The following is a 20683-nucleotide window of genomic DNA, read 5'->3' on the forward strand; positions in this document are numbered from 1 at the left end:
TGTGGTGTAGTGGTTTGAGTGTTGGATAGGACTCTGGAGACCAGAGTTCGAATCCCTGCTCAGCCATGGAAACCCAATGGGTGATGCTGGGCAAGTCACACTCTCTCAGCCCCAGAGGGACAGCATTGGCAAACCTCCTCTGAACAAATCTTGCCAAGAAAACCCCTTGATGCGTCTGAAAGAACTTGAAGGAGCACCAGAGAGGCCATGAAATCCAGTGGGTGACATCAGTCAAGTCACACTTTCTTGGCCTCAGTAGAAGACAATGGCACATTCCCTTGAACAAACCTTGCCAAGAAAACCTTAGGGTCGCCATAACTCCAAACAACTTGACAGCAAACAACAACAGGGGCCACGGATCCACTGGGTGACATCAGACTTGTCACACTCTCTCAGCCTCAGAAGAAGATAGTCAAACCTCTACCCACCCACCCCAAAGCGACAAATCTTCCCATGAAAACCCCATGATAGGGCCACCATAAACCAGAAAGGACTTTAGGACACAACAGCAACAAGAGGGGCCATGGAAACGTACAGGGTGACCTTGGACAAGTCACTCTCTCTCAGCCTCAGAAGAAGATAAGGGCATAATAATAATAATAGTAATAGTAACAACAACCCTCAATAAATCATGGAACCCTAGAGCTGGAAGAGATCCCAAGAAGCCACCCAGTCCAACCCCATTCAGCCATGCAGGAACTCACACTCAAAGCACCCCTGAGTCAGATGGCCCTCCAGCCTCTGCTTAAAGGCCTCCAAAGGAGAAGAACCCACCACACCCCTATACACCAGAAAGGACTTGAAGGGCCACAACAACAACAGCAACAACAACAGAGGGGAGATAAAACTCTTAATTATAATGTTGTTTGGGAAGGAGAGGATAATGTGGTTGTTTTTTTACTTTGCACTTGTTGTATCTTCCTATATGTACTTTATTGTTGTATTTTACTGTTATTGTTGTATCTTCCTATATTTACTTTATTGTTGTGTTTGACCATATTTACTTTACTGTGTCGTATTTTACAGTGTTGTGAGTCGCCTCGGTCCCGAAGAGAAAGGCGGGATACAAAATAAAATTTCCTTATTTTCTATTCTATTCCAGGAAGGGGGGGGGGGGCTGTAAAGTGCATTTAGTGGGTTGTGACTTTGTAACGTGTGTGTGTGTGTGTGTGTGTGTGTCACTGGAGTTCCACACAACCACGCATGCATGCATGCATGCATGCAGCTCCCTAAAGGATGCTTTTCTTTAGCTGCAGCCCTTATTGTTGCTCGTGTGTGTGTTTGTGTGCTCCTCCCTCCCTGCCTTAAACTCAACGCACCCAGGTCTGCTGCTTCTGCTGCTGCTGCTGCTGCTGCTGGGCTCTGGGTCGATTCGTAGCACCTTACGAGGAAGTGAGAGGCTTTTCCCGCGGAAGGGGAGGCGCCTCTCTCTCCCTCTCGTCTCAGGCTCTCTCTCTGAGCCTTGGCCGGGCGGCAGCGGCTCCAGGCGGGCGCCGGAGCACAGTCAGCACCAGCAGCACCAGCAGCAACGCCGGAGTCACTCCGCTTCGCCTCCTGCAGCCAGGGCCCTGGGCTTCTTCCCATTGCAGAGAGAGAGAGAGAGAGAGAGAGAAAGGGAGGCAGGACCCTCCTTGGAGGGGAGCTGGGCAGAGGCATTCTGGGGGCTCCCGCTTTGATTCCTCCCCCCTCTCTCTCTCTGTGCAACACACACACACACTGGTTGTGGGTCTCTTCCCTTCCCCCCCCCCCTTTGGTGCCTCTTTTGTGTGTGTCTCTGTGTGTGATTATTTGGAGGGGGTTGTCTTGTTGGGTGCATAGGTGAAAGAGACAGTGGATTGCACAACTTCCACTAGGCTTTGGAAAGGGACAACTTTGTGTGTCTGTGTATTTTGGAGGGGGTTGCCTTGTTGGGTGCACAGGTTAAAAATACAGTGGGTTGAACGACTTCACTTAGGCTTTGGAAAGGGACAGCTTTGTGTGTGAGTTAGTGTGTGTTTTGGAGGGGGGTGTCTTGTGTGTTAGGTGCACAGTGGATTGAACGACTTCCACTAGGCTTTGGAAGGGGATAATTGTGTGTGTGTTTGTGTGTATTGTGGGGGGGGGGTTGTCTTGTGTTGTTGGGTATACATGTGAAAGACACAGTGCATTGAACAACTTGGCAGGCCAGGCTAGGCTTTGGGAAGGGACAACTGTGTCCCTCTGTGTGTGTGTGTGTGTTTTGTCTTGTGTTGTTGGGTGCAGGAGCCAAACAACACAAGCACTCTTTTGGATCACTGAGCCACTTGGCAGGCCGGGCTAGACTTTGAAAAGGGACAACTTTGTGTGTGTGTGTGTGTTGGGGAAGGAGGTGCCTTGTGTTGTTGTTGTTGTTGTTGGGCGCAGGCGCAAAAGCCACACAGGCTTTTGTTCCTCGAGCAACTTGTCAGGCCGAGGATAGGCTTTGGAAAGGAACACCTTGGGGTGTGTGTGTGTGTGTGTTGGACAAGGGGGTGCCTTGTGTGTTGTTGAATGCACAGGTTAAAAAGACACAAGCAGAGGCTCCTTGTTTTGGACTACTCAGCAACTTGGAACTCAGGTTAGTCTTTGGAAAGGGACAAGGTTGCCCTCCTCTGTGTGTGTGTGTGTGTTTGTGTGTGTGTGTGTGTGTGTGTGTGTGTGTGTGTGTGTAGGTGTTGCAACTGTGGGGCTGGGCCAGAGCCTGCCAGGGGTGTGTGTGTGTGTCTTTGTTTTTCCCTCCTGATCTGAATTGAGAAGGAAGGCAAGGCAAGGCAGTCTCTCTCCTGCCTGACCTTCCCAAACAGCAGGAGTCTGTCTCCTTGCAGCCCTGCTTCTTCCTCCATGGCTCTGAGGAGCAGCAGCAGCAGGGCCTGGGCCAGGCTTTGGGGTCCGCCTCGCCTGGCTTTGGGGGCCCACCGCCCCATCCTGGACCTCTCCTACTCCCGGCACTTCCTGGACTTCCAGGGCTCCTCCATCCCCAGCGCCATGAAGAAGCTGGTGGTCACCAAGCTCAGCCCCGACTTCCGAGAAGCGGTGACCCTCCGCCAGGACGCCCCGGTGCCTCTCCCCGGGGATGGAGACCTCCTCGTCAGGAACAGGTCAGCGGGGCAGGCGTGGGGCCGGGGCTGGCGCTGATGATGCTGGTGCTTGCAGCCCTTTCCCGGGGTTTCCTGGCATGTTTCTTCAGAGGCAGAGAGAGAGAGTGTGGCTCCCCCAAGTGGGTTTGCATGGCCCAGCTGGGACTCCTCGAACCCTGGACTCCAGGGTTGCAGTTCAACACCCACAAACACACAACAGCCATCCTGGTGCTCTGCCCTTCCCCCCCTTTTCTTCCCTTGAACCCCCTTTTTTCCTGCCCCTGCAGCCCCTCTCCAACTTCACACATACACACACACTCACAAACACACCCTCCTTTCACTCCCAGTGATGCTATGTGGTGGTTGTTATTGTTGTGTGCCTTCAAGTCGTTTCCAGCTTATATGTGGCCTCCCTGTATCATAGGGTTTTCTTGGCAAGTTTCTTTTCCAGGAGCTATCCTCTGAGGCTGAGAGAGTGTGACTTGCCTCATGTCACCCACTGGGTTTCCTAGCTCTTGTTGTTGTTGTTGTTGTTGTTGTTGTTATTGTGTGTCTTCATTTCCAGTTCCTTGCCACCCCAAGGCTTAACCTATCAAGGCTTCTTCAGAGGAGGCTTTGCCATGGCCATCCCTCTGAGGCTGAGAGAGTGTGACTTGGCCAAGGTCACCCAGTGGGTTTCCATGGCCAGGTCAGGATTCGAACCCTGGTCTCCCACAACAGTGTCCTTAGTCCAGCCCCGAAGCCCTCCTTTCCCTCCAGTGATCCTGCTGCCAAGTTGTCCCAGTTGCCATCTGGCCACTGTGGGTTTAATCTTATTGTTGTGGAGCTGCTTTTATGCCACAATCCTTCATATGTTCCTCTGCTGTGATGTTGCAATTTGCTGGGAAGTTGTGATCCTGTCCTTTCCTCCTCTTCCCCCCATGTAATATCTTTAAAATAAAAGGCATTAGACAGGGGAGGAGGAGGAGGAAGAATGCCCCCTACACACACACACACACACACACCCTTCTCTTGACTGGAAAAGCCACAATGCTTTGGAAAGTCGTTCTGTGACCTGGAGGCTCAAAAGGGATTGCTCAACACAACCAGCAGGAAATGTTTGCCAAGCCCCACTCCAGGTTGTGATTGTGATCTGCTTGCCTTTGTGACACTGATCTACAACCCAGAAGCATGTCTCCTTCAGGCTCTGTGGGTTATTGTATTCTTGCACCTTGCTCTGTACAAAGGACTGATCTAAGTAGATCTCCATGTGTGTGGTTCCTACCTAGAAAGTGGCACCTTGTTGTTGTTGTTGTTGTTGTTATGTGCCTACAAAGTCCAACTTGGGCTTTTTTCCTTGGCAGGTTTCTTCAGAGGGAGTTTGCCCTTGCCATGAGTATATGATTCTGTCAGAGGCTGAGAGAGTGTGACTTGCCCAGGGTTCACCCAGTGGGTTTGCATAGCCAGGCTAGGAACTGAACCTGTTCTCCAGAGTCATAGTCCAACACTCAAACCACACTGGCACGATACACATAGGTTATTTATACTCTCCTCTGTGTGTGTGTGTGTGTTTGTGTGTGTGCAGATTGCATGTGAGACACTCCAGATCTTGTTGCAGAACAAGTTCTGCATCCAACTCTGCCTCCTTCCCCTCCTTCTCCATGTCACCCACCTTTAAAGCAGGCAATGAATCAACAGGAAAGCTGAGCACCCTGCTATGATATGTGACTGCCACCCATCTTCTTTTTCCCCAGAGGTCCAAAACACACTGCAGAAGTAATCCAGTTTGGGATCACTTTAACTGTCCTGGCTCAATGCTAGGGAATCCTGGGGACTGTAGATTATTGTGGCTCCAGAGCTCTCTGACAGAGAAGGCTAAAATGTCTCACAAACACTACAGTTCCCAGAATTGCCTAGCATTGAGGGCTGATGAAGTGGTCTCAAACTGGATTATTCTGCAGTCTGCTTTGGACTATAGCTGTGTTTAGTCTGGAAAAATCAGAGTCTCAAAGGGAATCTTGCAGCACCTTTGAGAGATAAGTGAAAGAAGCTGGTAGCATGAGGTTTGGGAGACTTGAACCTACTTCCTCAGATGCATGTTTGGAGGGGAGAATCCAGAGACAGACCTATTCATACTCTCTCTATTTATACCTGTTTACTCTCTTTATTTATACCTATTTATACCTTTATTTGTACTCTCTTTATTTATACCTATCGGTCTGTCTCTGGATTCTCCCCTCCAAACATCCATCTGAGGAAGTAGGCTCAAGTCTCCCAAACCTCATGCTACTACTAGCTTCTTTCACTTAAAAGATCCTTTTGCAGACTCTTATTTTTTCAATGCTTTAATGCCATCACCTTCCACAACAAAAGGAAAGGCACGACCTGGTGAGGAGCATTGTGACATTGTGGTATTGTGACACACTCCTTCTGACCCCCTCCTAGCCCTCTCTTCTTCCTCAGGAGTAAACCCCAGTGAGTTTGAGGACACTGGCATCCAATGGATCTGCTAAGGGTGGCAGAAAGTTTTATTACCATTGTTAGGAGGTTTATTGCCATTGTATGTGTGGTGAATGAGGGAAGAGGTGGCATTTTTGCCTTTAATATTCTGCAAAGGATAGGTTAGGCAACTCCCAATTCTGTGAAATCTGGTTATTATACCAGTAGGATTTTTCCCCTCTAAACTTAAAAGTACCTTTCTTTAAAAAAGCTTTAACCATTCCCTTTCTTCTTTTTTTTTTCTTTCATTCTGTCCTTCCTTCCCTTTTTGCTTTCTAAGTGATATCATGCCTTAAAATTTTTTTAAATGGGTCTTTTCAAAATCCAAAGATATTATTTTTATATATATATATATATATATATATATATATATAAAAATAAAAATCCTTGGGACAATTTAGCATTCTGAATGCAGTTGTTCCTTTTCTGCCCTGTGCCTTTTGTGAAGGAAAGGAAAGGAAAGGAAAGGAAAGGGGGGTTCTTCTGACAGATCTTGTTTATGGTCGGGTCCTCTCCTAAAATAAATTTTCCCAAAACCTGGAACTGCTTCTTTGGCAGCGCTCCAACCTCAGTTGCATTTCAAGAAATTTAACCTCTCCTTTCTCCCTCCCCTTTCCCCCCAAAAGCCCTGGAAACCTGATTGGACTAAACTGGATCAAGTGCAAGGACACAGGATTAAGGGAGCCCTGGATTGTGCGCACACACATACCAACACACATATATATATATTCATAGGGGAAATAGCATCCATGGGGGGAAGTAGCATTCATCAGACCTATATCTTTGAATCCCAGGAATGTATGTCTCCATGTTTCATGCCATGAGAGAGAGAGAGAGGGGCTCTCCTAAAACCCAAGGTTTGAAGTGCTACTGTCACCAAGACACAAATGTATTTTTTGTGGGGCAGAGCAGACTATCCAAAGCATCAGTTTAAAAAATGATAATGATAATAACCATTATCTCTGGAAATGATCTCCAGCTCTTTGAAATGTTACAGAGAAATCATGGATCCAGGCTTCCTCAGTTGCGTCTTTTGCGCATGGAAAGGTTGTTGCCTCCTTGTTGTGCGATCTCGTCCCTCCCCACATTTTCTCCCTCCTCTCTTTCTCTTCTCCCTGTGAAATTTGAAAATTTATATAGGCAATTTATTTTGTTTTCAATGTAGCGGTTCCCATCCCACTCTTCAGACTGGGTGGGCTCTTGGGGGAAACAACGCACACACATAATACACACAAACACACATTGGGAAGGACTTGGGTAAGGAATCACAGGCTTAGAATTGGCAACTTTTGTAGCCTGCGCATTCCTGCGACTTGCTCTTTTTTGGGGGGTCATTTTTGGAGTTTTCTCACCCAGAGAGAGAGAAAAAAAACCCAAGTGGGTTAAAAACCAGCCTTCCTAACCTTCTTGTCTATTTTTATTTTTTAACCTCAGTTTCTTCATTTGTCCTGATCAGCAAAATGCCTGCCCAGGATAGAAGGCACCTGGATTTTCTTTTGCCTGAAAATAAAACTCAGTATTACTTGCAAACATAGCAGGAAGAGAAGGGAAAAGAAGGAAGGGAGATAGCCTTCAGTGACAAGAGAAAGGAGCATTTTTGGGCCACTCCAGAGGAAGAGACCAAATGGTAATATACAGAATATTTCCCTTGCAAGAGGACACAACACACAACAGGCACACAGTAAATATAGCAGTAAATAGGAAGTGATTTGAAGGCACACCTGAACAACACTACAAGAGTTTAAGCTTTATTTTATTAGCTTGATTTTTTCCTCCCTTTTTAGAACAAATTCCTGTTCACTCTCCTTTCCTTCTCTATTATGAACCCACGGAAAAAAAAAACCCACACCATTATTATTCTTTGTTTTTAAAGAGCAGAAACCAAATCAGTGGAAGCTTTTATTTCCCAAAGAAATGTCTTCAGAGGGGAAAAATTATTCTAAAACGTCTAATTTCATAGAAAGACAGGATTGCAGGCTAAAAAAGGAGAAATGGTTTCATTTCATGCATTTCTAGGATTTCTAGTCTGCCTTTCGCCTACATAATGCGATGCAAGATCACATTTGAATGGGGGAAAATAAAACTTTTTAGAAGCATCTTTCTTTGCCTCTGTTTCTAGCTGGGTCTGATCTTCCGGAATTGTAAGTTTTTGGGTTTATTGAGAAATCTGCAGCTCGGAGGGAAAACGTGTACAGTATTAGGTTTCTAAAAGAAAAGTGGCAGATGGTATTTAAAATCCCTTTTCCAGGTAGAAAGGAGAGTCAAGGTGTTCAAACTGAGAAGGAAGAAAGCTGGAGGAGGTTTTCTGGGAATAGGAGAATAGGGAATGTCTTCTGCTGTCTGTTTGGACTGAGACCTGGCTGCCTTTGGAGGAATTTTGTTGGGTCTGGAAAGCCAAGGAAGCTCCTTTCTCTCCTTTTCAAGATCTTCTTCCCCTCTCTAAATAAAATTTAAAAACAGGAGATGATGGGAGAAATAAGGCAGGAGAGCTCTGCAAAATCATAGGACCAGGGATGTGTTTTGGAGGGGATCTTTTGACATACACACACATACACACACTTGGTTTTGGAAGGGCATCCAAGGCTGGCCCTAGAGAGTTGGGAAGAAGAGGCTGGAAGGGAGAAGGATCCGCACTGGAGCATTAATCCCAGTTGACACCACTTTAACTGCCATGGCTCCATGCTGTGGAATTTGGGGAATGGAAGTTTGTTGAGATAAAGAGAGCTAAAATGAGAGAGGGAGAGGAAAAAAAGAAAAGAGAGGCACAGAGATAGATAGAGAGAAAGAAAGAGAGACACAGAGATAGAGAGAAAGAAAGTTAGGGAGAAAGAAAAAAGAAAGAAAGAAAAAGAAATGTGCGCGCGCACACAGACAAATATATATAATGAGAGAAAGAGGGAGAGAGAAAAGAGAAAGAAAGAAACCCCCTTCCTCAAATTCCACAGCATGGAGCCATGGCAATCCAAGCGGTGCCAACCTGGATTAATGCTGCAGTGCGTATGCATGCTCATCCAGGCTCTGTCTCCCAGGGCTGGAGGCTTCCCCTTTGGCTTTCTAAGCAGTGGCCTCTTGGGCTCTGCCTTCCATCCCAGCCCTTGCTCCCCTGGAGGGCACTGCAGCAGGCTTTCCCGCTTCGCCCGGGAAGGAGCCCCTGGAGGGCAGGGAGCCTGGGCTTCCAGGGCAGAGAAGAGAAGAAGGCCAGGCAGGGAGGGAGGGAGCTCCCCTTTAGCCTCAGCCCCAGCCCACCTCCCTCCCACCCTCTTGGCAGCACAGGGACCCAGCCCTTGCCTTTCTCTTTCTCCCTTCCTTTCTCTCTTTCACTTTCTATCATTCTCTTTTTCTTTCTGTGTCTCTCTCTTTCTCTCATATCATTTTCTTTCTTTTTTCTTTCTATCTCTCTGACTCTATCGCTCTTTTTCTTTATCTCTGTGTCTTGCTTTTCCTCTCTCTTTCTTTTTTCTCTTTCTTTCTCTCATTCCTTCTCTCTTTCTTTTTTAATTTTCGTTCTCTCTGTCTTTCTCTTTCATTCTCTTTGTTTTTCTTTCTCCCCTCCCCTCTTTCATTCTTTCTTTCTCTTTTCTCTCTCTCTTTATCTCATTTTATCTCTATTTCTCTTTCTTTTTTTTCTGTCTCTGTGTCTCCCTTTCTCTCATTCCTTCTCTCTCTCTTTTATTTTTCTTACTCCGCTCTCTCCCTTTTATTCTCTCTCTCTCTCTTTCTTTCTTTCTTTTGCTCTCTCTCTTTCTTTTATCTCTATTTTTCTTCCTTTTTCTTGCTCTTTCTGTCTGTGTCTCTCTTTCTCTTTCTTTCTCTCATTTTCTCATTTTTTTCTTTTTTCTTTCTTTCACTCTGTCTTTCATTCTCTTTCTGTTTTTCTTTCTCCTCCTTTCTCTTTCATTCTCTTTCTTTCTTCTCTCTCTTTCTTACACACACACTATTGGGTACCAAATTTGGGGGGGGGGGGGCAGTCCTGTAAAAAAAAAGACCCCTGGGTTGCCACAGTGCCCGATTCCCAGACTTTCCAATGCCCCTAGACCATTTGAGATGCCTTTAAGGCTAGAGAACTGAAGCAAACAGGGCATTTCCCCCTGTCCCTGGCACCTTCTTGGGCCAGCCTTGCCCTCACCAGCCCCTCCCAGATTCCTACATCTGTATTGTTTTCCCCTTCCCTGCCCTCCCTCAGTGACCACCTTTAGAATAATGTTAAAGGAAGGAAAGGGGAGATGTAAATAAAATAAACAAAAAGTAAAGGTATTTCTAGTAACTCAGTAAAGCCAACATTGGTAGGTTTCAGCTGGCTTGAGCTCATCTTTAGGCCTGGCTAGCCCAGTTGGTTGAGCCTGGGCAAGATGTATCTCCCTGGTTTGTTGTTGTTGTTGTCCTTTCAGACTTATGGTGATCCTAAGGTTCATCATGGGGTTTTCTTGGCAAATTTCTTCAGAGGGTTTTGCCTCTGAGGCTGAGAGAGTGTGACTTGCCCAAGATCATCCATTGGGCTTCCATAGCTGAGCTGTGGGATTCAAACCCTGGTCTCCAGAGTCATAGTCCAACGCTCAAACCATGCAACAGCTAGTCTCTAGAAACTCTGGTTTCCTATACTTCCACTGGCAGTGCTTGCAGATATGGCTGGGGGTGTAGTACAGAAGTCATGAAAACAGCCAGTGGGGTGGGGGTGCCTTTTTAAACCACTGAGAAGGAAGGGAAAAGACCCACGATTAGGATCTGGAGAAAGAATCCATCAGAAGCAAAGCACCAGCCCTGCTCTTCCAACAGGGTGACCTGGGGTCCTATTTTACACAATTAAAACAATAACCCTCAAGTCGAAAGCTCACTCTCCATTGCCCTTGTTGGAGCTGCCTCTGTCCTGTGCAAATTATTAGTGGAGAAATGGTAGAAACACAATTAAGCAATATAATCTCCAGGCTAAAACCAACCAGTCTTAAAATCCATCTTAGTGTAAGTAGGGACTTCTCTTTTTTTTTGTAAATGCAATTAAAATTTTTCCGTAGAGGCTACGGAAAAGTGTTAGAACAGAAGAGTGGGTAAGTGCTACACAAGCCAGATGTGTAAGGAAGCAGTGGAAGATCAGGGGGGAATGAAGGAGGCCAGTCTTACTCCCATCTGCATCTCTGGTTAGTGGCCTTGCTCCCAGTAGTTAAGGCTGCCTTACGATACAAGATATAAAGCAAGAGTTTTCTGTGATATAGTAGCCCCTTCCAGCCTAGTGCCTTGGTTCTCTGAGCTTTTCTTTCTCACAGTCCTCAAGGAAACAGCACATGCCTTTGGCCTTGGAATCTGCTTCTCCCCCCCCCTCCTCTTTCTCTCTCTCTCTTAGATTGGGACATGGGAGTTATGTAAATTAAAGCTGGATGGTTTCTTTCTCTCCCTCTCTGAAGAGCTATAAATAGAATGAAGATATTCTTTGCTACAGATGCAGACTGGATTATCTGAAGAATTGGGAAGAACAACAGAAGTCACAGCTTGCTCTCTTCCCACTCCCTCTCTGAAGATGTATATATTTCTGAATCTATCTATCCATCCATCTATCCATCCCATGCATTTGAGCACATTTTATTACCGAAGGTTTTCCTTAGAATTAGCAATGACCAACACACTTCCTTTAATTTTGTCATTTCCCTTTCTGTGAGCTATTTCAAATTATAATCAGACCATAAATAGCTCCCTAGTTATGGCATTAAAATCAGTTTTTCACCTATTTCTACACTTCCACATACGTAAATGCCACGTGATTTGTTTATATTTGGATATAGAAGAAAAAACTATCACTTTTTTTCTGAGACAGTCATCACACTTGTAACACAGCATTCTTGTTTTTAAGTTTCTGTAGGAAAAACTAGCTGCACTTTCCTTTTTAAAGAGAACTTAGATTTCAGCCTCATAAGCCACTCCATCACTGCCCATTAATTTTTTAATAGCTTTTCAGTATTTACATTCATTTTTACCTGTGTAGAGGTCAGTGGTGCTCAAAGGTATTGTTGCTTAATTGTAACCCTTCTCTTCAAGGTTGCTTTAAGTCATTTGTTATGAGTCATTTGTATACAGGAAAATATTTCAATAATGTGCAAATTAGTTGCTTGAAAAGGCAAATTTGTTATAGTCACTCCATCAATTTTCTCTAAATTTGCCTGCAGTAACACTTATGACTATCGACCTTGGAGAGGACATTGATATTTCATTATTAGCCACTAAAAGTGTTGTTATAATCTGAAATGTAAATTTGTTGCCAGAGTTAACTTGTATACAGTTTGATCACATTTATTAAGTATTATTATTATTGTTGTTGTTGTTGTTGTTTTTGAAGAAAAAGGCCATATTTATTCTGTAGCCAACAATTTTTCCCTTTTATTCTTATTTTCCATAAAAAGACAAGAGAAAAACTGCCTTAGTTTTTAAATTTAAGAAATGTGTCAAAAATATGTTACTGAAGTCTGATTAAAACAACCCTTTAAAAAAATGTTGAGCTTTTCTCAAGTCTTAAGATAGTCAAATATGCATCACTGAAATCTCTTCAATGAAAGGTTTTTCTTGTAACAAATAAAACCTTTGTCAGAGAAGAGATGGTAATATACATTTGTTTTCTTCTAGATTTGTCGGCATTAATGCATCTGATATTAACTTCTCAGCCGGCCGATATGACACTTCAGCTAAGCCCCCATTTGATGCAGGTTTTGAAGGAATTGGTGAAGTGGTGGCCCTGGGCCTAAGCGCAAGTGCTAGATACACAGTAGGCCAACCAGTGGCCTACCTGAAACCTGGTGCCTTTGCTGAATATATCGTTGTGCCGGCTAAAGAAGCCATCCCAGTACCTTCTGTGAAACCTGAGTTTCTGGGACTTCTGGTAAGTGGAGCTACAGCATATATCAGTCTGAAGGAGCTTGGAGAATTGTCTGAAGGGAAGACAGTTCTGGTGACAGCAGCGGCTGGAGGAACTGGTCAATTTGCTGTGCAACTTGCAAAGAAAGCAAAATGCCATGTAATTGGAACTTGTTCCAGTGATGAGAAATCTGGCTATTTGAAATCCATTGGCTGTGACCACCCTATCAACTATAAAACTGAAAATCTTGCTGCTGTCCTTAAGAAGGACTACCCAAATGGTGTGGATGTAGTGTATGAATCTGTTGGTGGAAAGATGTTTGACTTGGCTGTCAACTCCTTGGCTACCAAAGGGCGTCTGATAATTATTGGGTTTATTTCTGGCTACCAAACCCGTACTGGCCTTCCGCCTGGTCAGGTAGAGATGCTGCCAGCAAAACTGCTAAGAAAATCTGCCAGCATTCAAGGCTTCTTCTTAAACCATTACTTGTCTGAATATCAAATGGCTATGAAGCACTTGGTCAAAATGTGTGAGAACAGAGAACTGGTCTGTGAGGTAGACATTGGAGACATGTCTCCAGAGGGCAGGTTCTCTGGTTTAGAGTCAGTATTTCGTGCTATAGATTATATGTACATGGGGAAAAACATTGGAAAAATTGTAGTAGAATTACCTCACTCTGTCAACAGTAAGCTGTAAAAACAGAACAATGATATAAATCAACAGAGAAAAAATGACTATGTTAGGCTTCTTGAAAATTAAAACAGTTTAATTTTTTTAAAGTTGGCAAAGGGCAACATGCTAAAATAGCATTTATGCACTAATAAAAAAATGTTTCATTTCCAAAGTATTATATTATTTACAAATACAGTTCCTCATTGCTATTCCTTTAAACAGAAAATACATTTTTTGTCTGGAACTTTTGAATGAATTTTTGATCAAGCTTGAACTGAATTGGAATATAATTCTCATAATAAAAAGCTGATCCTCTATAATTGGTTAAAGAAGGCATCTGAGGCCTCAATCCAATGTAAGTTTACCTGGGAGGAAGTCCCATTTACCTCTGAAGGCTTACTTTTGAGTAGGCCAGTATGAATTACACTGTTAAGACAATTGTGTTTACACACTTACCTGAAAATATGTCTCATTGGTATCTCAAATTAAATCTGTTACATATTTTATTATTTAAATTTGAAATGATGAACACAGTCCATCAGGGCATTCTACTGAAAAATGAGAAAAAAAGATCTACTGAGCAGACGGTGTTCAGAGGAGCTTACAGAGAACAACATCCTAGAGGCATGTGACCAATAATTTAAATAAGGAAGAAATGTGACCTCTTTTTCATGACGACAGTTGCAGACAAAATCTTAATTTTCCAAGGTAGTCAAATTTCTAGTTTAGCTGGGAAACATATCTAGTTGATTGCAAATTAACCAAGTTTACTAACTCTACGTTTCCTTTATGTTTTGATATATTCATCTTACAGTGTTACTTTTAAAAAGTATATAATTTGGCTACATACATGCATTAACTGGACAAGCATTACTGTAATAGCACATTCTGGTACTAAAGTAATCTAGAAACAGCGGAGCAGCTGAAGCCCACAAAGAGTTCTGTGTTCATACTGCCCTAGATTGGTTGGTTCAAATGGCACCACCGTGGGCTGTGCTACCTTATGCAGTAAGAAAATATATATGTAAAACATTAAAGATTGTTTGATTTGAATCTTTACATTGTGCTTTATTTATCAAATTTTAAAAATCTTTTTGTGTGTTTTTCTGCAACAAGCAGTGCAATTCTGTCCATTTCTACCCAGATGAAAATTCCATTGATATATTGAACTTACTCCCAGGAAAAGCATGGATCAGATTGGACCTTTAGGCTACATTCTTCCCAGTTACCTAGGAGTAAGCTTTCCTAAATTTAGTGGACTTACGTCTGAGTTGACATATATAAGATTGCGCTGTTAATACTTGCATCTACCATGTTTTTTTTTTAAAAAAGACTCCTGTAAAAAATATAGCTTCCTTTAGCCACCTTTTAAAATTGGTTTCATATTACCTGTTTCAGCTTTTGGGAACATTAATTTAAATCACTGCATAGTGCTTGAAGGCATGTGTGTGTGCACACTCGCACACACACACAGGGTATGTTTCATTCAGACTGCAGGCAAATACGTACAAACATCAGAAACTACACATGTAAAATAAATTGCTGAAAGGTGCTACAGGTATCAATGTCCCAGGGTCAACTATTTGTTTTTTCAGTTACTCTGGCAATCAGTATTATCTTTTAGGATAATTTGATACTTATTAATCTGACTGGATTCTCCTTTTATGCTTCCTGTTTTGCTTCCAAAGCACAACTCTATTCTTGCTTTACTACAGTTCATAGCATGCCCAGGTAGTAGGTTTTAAGCCAACTGGCCACCACTCAGCTCAATGGGAGCTAAGTGGCTCACAATCACTGGATTTTGGATTGGGCTAGAAAGAACAGTTTGCTTGGTAGGTAGAATCAATGTATATTAGTAGTTGATCACACTGAGGAAGCACTCTTGTTGTGATGAAGTGTTTGGTTTCTATTGGCACTTAAAAAACAAAAGTGGAAACAGTGATGAGTTTTTTCAAGTGTGAAGTGGAAGGCTGTTGGCGAAACGTCAGGAATAAACTCTTCTAGAACACAGCCTCAAAGCCTGAAAAACCCACAACAAACTATGGATGCCAGCTGTGAAAGCCTTCCACTTCACACTTGAGAAAACTCATCACTGTTTCCCCTTTTGTTTTTAAACTCTTCTAGAACACGGCCTCATAGCCCAAAAAGCTATAGTTCTCTCAAGGTAGTATAAGTGCTGAGAATAAAATTTAGGTTTAGGCATAAGAAACTATAGTTATAGCTCCTCTTCAGCAAACTGAGTTATTCAGTGACTGAAGACCATTTCTTTTAGTTAGATTTGTTACCAAGATGTTAGCACTTGAATTGTACATCTGATTCCTATCATCTTTAGGAATTAGGTCTAAATATGCAGCATAGTTACATTCCAGTTGTAAATACTTTTATTCAGAAGTAAGTACCCCGATTTCAATGGAAGTTAAAAGTGCTGCAAATCCTATTAGGTTTTAAAAGAGCAAAAACCCCAACATATACAAGTTGAATAATTAAACTATATTCTTGGATCTAGATTTGATATTTAAAGGAGATTCTTCATCAAGGGACATAAATGTGTTCAGACCAATGTAAGACCCATTGTAATGAGTTTAAATATGACTGAATCCTAGTATGGTCTGGAACTTTTTTTCAGACAAGTAATTTGAGATTATGTTTATAGCTAAGATTCTGTATAACTAGAATTGGTCGTGCTTCTTCTTTGCTCTAAATACAACAATTACTAAACAACTGGTCACAGTAATTAACAGGCAGAGCAACAGAGTCACTTTCAGCACTGTCTTCTAGCATATATTCAGCTGTTTCATATTGCAATTCATGTGTTTTACACTGTACACAATAAGCATGTTTACCACACATGGTGTGGGGGAGAGAAAGAGAGACCAGCACTCATGGAAATGAATACCATAATGAGCACTGCACAGATGTATCCTTATAGGCATGCAGTGAACCAGAAGTGCTGATTCGCATGCTTGTAGCTTCCTTCATGCATTTTTGTCTGCATATTTACAAATAGCTACCTCAACTTCACCCTTACAGTATTTTTTTTTTTTTTTGGCTGCATGTGTAAATTGAAGCCTATATTGCATACAGTCTAGACTAGTTATAGTAAAACAAACATAAACTACATTAAAATCAATGGAACATAAATTTTTAACTGTGGGTTGCAAATGCGGAGCTGTCCTTATTGCAACTACATTTTATTCTTTTTCATCCTGCTACTTCTGTGTTTACTAATTCTTGCTGCTTTTGTATTGTCATTCTTATTCTGTTCCTAAATTATTTCAGATTAGCCACTTAATATTTCTTAATTTAAATTGGTTTCATAATTTTTCTTCTTCGACAAATCAGTTCAAGCATAATGGGTTGTACTTGTTGGCATGTTTAAGGGGTAATACACTTGTTTCTTTTATGTTATGAAAAGGAGTGGTAATTAAAAGTAAAGATACACTCTCTCTCTCTCTCTCTCTCTCTCTCACACACACACACACACACACACACACACACACTTGCCTCTACAAAAGATGCATTGTAATTTCACCAAGTAGCGCATTTAAATAATGCAGCCAAATAAAAGAAATATAGTATGGACAATGGGTAGCATGAAAGTATATTAATCACAGCTCTCCAAGCATAAAAGTACAAGAAATGTGATCAATTCACAGCAAGGGCTTATCACTTGATCCAAGATCCAAATTGCCCAGTGCATGAGTGGAGAAATAATATTTATTTTATTTTCCAACTGTAGCTATTTGTGTATTAAATACTGGGGGAGGACATAAGAGTATGTTTGTATGTGCCTTCAGGTTGCCGGTTGATTTATGGCAACCTGAAGGCATATACACATATGAATTTCATAGGGTTTTTATAGGCAAGGAATACCCAGAGGTGATTGTGCCAGTTTCTTCCTCAGAAATGTAGCCTAAATGTCTGTTATTCCTTGGTGGTCTCCCATCCAACTACTAACCAGGGCTGACCCTGATTAGCTTCCTATCTTAGATGGGATCTGGTGCCTTTAAGATATTCAGGCCTTAAGAGGTTGCATTGCAATTGATAGGCCACACTTTAGGATTATGCCTTTAAATGCTTTCAGAAATGATATTTTTAAAGCATAATGAGTCCTTTTGTTGTTGTTGTGGTTAACTGCCTTCAAGTCAGCCCTGACTCATGGTGACCCTGTGGAAGAAATACCTTCAAGACCCCCTGTCTTCCACTGCCCTACTCAAGCCCTGCAAATTCACAGCATTAGATATATACAAATACTAAAAATACATTTGTCTAAGAAACACATTATCTATCCTAGGTAAACAATTAAGCCTTTGGTAAGGTTATGAAGAGAAGTTACAACCTTATGCACACTATGTTGGGAACAGGTGCCACTGAATGCAGTGGAGCATCTTCTGGGAACACATGCATAGGATTACTCTTCATATTGTTGTTTCCCCTATAACTTGTTATTGTAATCTTCTCACCTGAATTACTAGCTGTGGGAAACCAGTGGGGAGGGACCAAGTTTGGAGACAAACATTAATGCACATAGGCATACATTGGAGTCTTGCTGAGGGGGAAAGGATGTCGAAGAGAATTACATCATGATGACAATGGCAATGATGATAGTGATGGTGGTGGTGGGTTGTTTTTTTAAGGCAAATATAATGCTCAATGAATGTATTTACTGGTGATCTTCAATGTGTTCTACCATCTAGATTTCTATTGAACTGTATTGTTATTCTGAAACATTTTAATGCCTTTTAGAATTAAATTATATTTCTATAACATTGTAATGTCTGTGCGTGGTGGTTTTTTGTTTTTGTTTTTTTAGAGGAGAAGCCAGTTTTTATATAATTACCATGCTGTGCAAATACAGATAATTACTACTGCTCAGGGAAAAGTTTGTGGCAGTATTCAGAAATGCTATTTGTATGTTTGTTTGTTTGCCTTTCTTCAGTTTCGAAAGGAACTCCACTGCTGAATAGCTGTTAGTATCTATTTTACAAGATTTACTCATTTTCAGGTGCCTAATATAGCTGCTAGCATGCATGCACAACAATACAATTTATATGGTAAATGGAACCAAATAATGGCTTCGCTGAATGTTATGGCTGCACTGAAGGGAAATGTCACGGTAAATAGCTGCCAAATTATGGATCATGCCGAAGTGTCACAACTGCACTAAAGACAAATAGCACTAGAGGCTATTGCCACTGTGACGCTTTTGAGTTATGAAGAAGAGGAGCAGCCTTGATGTGAGGCTCTTTGTGTCCTCATTATAGCAAAGGGTTACTGGTGCAACGTACAAGAAAACCTAGTCCTATGTGATGGTTAGTTATTAATCTGTCCATTTCAGATCTAACAGCTGTAGACGAACAGGCAGTCCTCAAAAAGTACATGCACACAGAGGGTGAGACTAAAAACGTGCAGGTTTTATTAACATAAATGTGTATGGGAAGTGACTGGCAATGGCAAAATGTTGCAATAAAATAATCTAATCAAAGAATATTATTAAATTTAACCTAGTATGTATCTGAAAGGTTTACTTGCTTCTTAGTTAGATATATGTGTGAAATATAAACAGTAATGCACTTTTCTCCTTTTGTAAAGACTTGAGTAGTAAGGACATTACCCACCAAATTGCTCCTTCTAAACTGAAGTGAGTCCCGGTTTCTTTCATTTTAATGGGAGGGTAATAAAGATGAAAGACTAACATTTTAACTGATGGATCCCTTAAGCTAGAGAAGAGAAATTTATTATGTTTTGAGGGACTATGATAAATCCTGAATCTGAGTGCATGTTTGGGATAATACGGAAACCCCAAGTAAAATAAAAATAAAGTGAGCCATTAAGGAAGGGGGGAAAACACCCCTTTGGGTAGTCTTTGATCATTTTTCACACTATTTTTTTATTTACAAAAAACACTGATTTTATTCAGACATGAGGAATACAATTCTCCACACTTTTAGTTAGGAGCAAATTTTATTGCTTTCAGTGGAATCTCCTCCAGATCGAGTGTATGGATGATAGCAGCCATTGGGATGAATATGCTTTTGGAGATTTTCAAAACTAGCAACTAGTACATATGCTCAAAGTCTGAGGCTGTGTTTCAGCACAGTATGACATGAGTGAAATAAGTGTTTTATTTTCAACACTGCACTTACTGAATTTTTGTACACACTGCAAATATACCATCTGTAATTCAAGACAACTGCCAGCCTCCATTTTAGAGACGAGGAGAGGCAAACAATTGTGGATAAATTACTTCTCTTTTCTACAGAGAATGGCCTTCCTTCCATGTTGTGCTTAAGGTCATTGGCAGGGCAGTGTGGGGGCAGTTTGCACGGTACATTTTTCTTACACAGTATTAAATATGTCTATTCCTTAATCCATATTGTGAATAAATAGAAAATTAATTAATTACAATGCGACTTGTTTCTTTAAAAGACATTCTTTCAGATATGACAAGTTTACCCTTCTGTTTCACATTATTCTGCTTTTCACCTGTGATCTATACAGATAATTGTAAATGTGTTAGTACATCTAGATTTCATCAGTGCACACTGAAATCTGCATTCCAGGCGATGCACTGGGTTTAAACATGTGGCAATAATGCTGCCTCTGTTTAAAATCATATCCTGTCATCTAACAAAAAGTTCCATCAAATCCAGACTAGAATATCTTTAAATAGCTATTAGTTACCCAGAATTTATTTTTATGTCCTGCACAGTTGCAAGTAACTGCTTCTTATTAAATGAAAACCCTGCATTAGGTACTTGAGGAACATTTCGGCTAATGAATATGTAATGTCCTTTGTATAGCATAGAACTTCTTTTTGTGTTCAGAACTACAAGATGCTGGAAAGTAGACAAATTATATCATTTAACACAGATGCCTGCCTTAGGGACTTTTTTTTAAAAGGCTTCCTGTTTCTGGCTTCTATTTCAGTAACATTTGTAATTGCTACAGGATCTGTACCTGTGTAGTGTTTAACCCCTGCGCATAGTTACTGCCTCACATTAATTCAATATATGTGTGGTTTGAATGATAAAAGACCAGGAGTTAACATAATTTTGTTTCAACTCATAGTTTTTTCCCTGCTTTTTTTGTTTGCCCATGAATACTTTGTTTCAAATATTTGTCTTTTGGCTTTCTGATAATAGTATCCAAAGTGACTACCAAACAACTAAAGGAGTAATCAAAGAGTAATCAAAATACAATAAGCACGTAAAATTTCTTCATCTGCACTGCAGAATTAATGCAGTTTGACAGTGCCTTAATTGCCATGGCTCAATATTATATATAGAATGCCAAAATTTGTAGTTTTATGAGATTTTTAGCCTTCTCTGTCAGACCTCTGATGCCAGAACAAACTACAAATCCCAGGATTCTATAGCATAGAGCCATGACAGTTAAAGCAGTGTCAAACTGCATTAATTTTGCCATGTAGCAACAGCTGGAAAGGGGGTATCTGTAGAAGGCAACCGAGACTAAAAACAGGAACAGTTTAACCATAAGATTGTCAGCTCAGAAGTTTGCAGCTGAAACTTAGCAAGAAAACCTTGTGATAGATTCACTTTAGGATTGCCATACGTCAGAAATGACTTAAAGGCAAAAACACAGAGAGAACATGTGTTCTATC

The 20683-nt window shown here is 41.6% G+C and overlaps 1 protein-coding gene across 3 annotated transcripts; it reads left to right on the forward strand.

The window, feature by feature from the left end:
* Positions 1-2482: 2482 nt before the first annotated feature.
* Positions 2483-14116, forward strand: PTGR3 (prostaglandin reductase 3). Of its 3 annotated transcripts, none has more exons than XM_089516926.1 (3): positions 2514-2575; positions 10949-11063; positions 12159-14116. In XM_089516926.1, the coding sequence occupies exons 2-3, from the start codon at positions 10984-10986 to the stop codon at positions 13081-13083; spliced, it is 1005 nt and encodes a 334-aa protein (XP_089373052.1). In that variant the 5' UTR covers positions 2514-2575; positions 10949-10983; the 3' UTR covers positions 13084-14116. The 3 variants fall into 3 exon arrangements, with proteins under 3 accessions (XP_089373050.1, XP_089373052.1, XP_089373051.1); XM_089516925.1 differs by lacking the exon at positions 2514-2575 and adding an exon at positions 3018-3095; XM_089516924.1 differs by lacking the exon at positions 10949-11063 and having other exon boundaries at positions 2483-3095.
* The last annotated feature ends 6567 nt before the right edge of the window (positions 14117-20683 follow it).

The sequence above is a fragment of the Sceloporus occidentalis genome, unplaced genomic scaffold (assembly GCF_023333645.1).
Source record: "Sceloporus occidentalis isolate IW3139 unplaced genomic scaffold, rSceOcc1.0.p SCAF_3, whole genome shotgun sequence".
Taxonomy (NCBI): domain Eukaryota; kingdom Metazoa; phylum Chordata; class Lepidosauria; order Squamata; family Phrynosomatidae; genus Sceloporus; species Sceloporus occidentalis.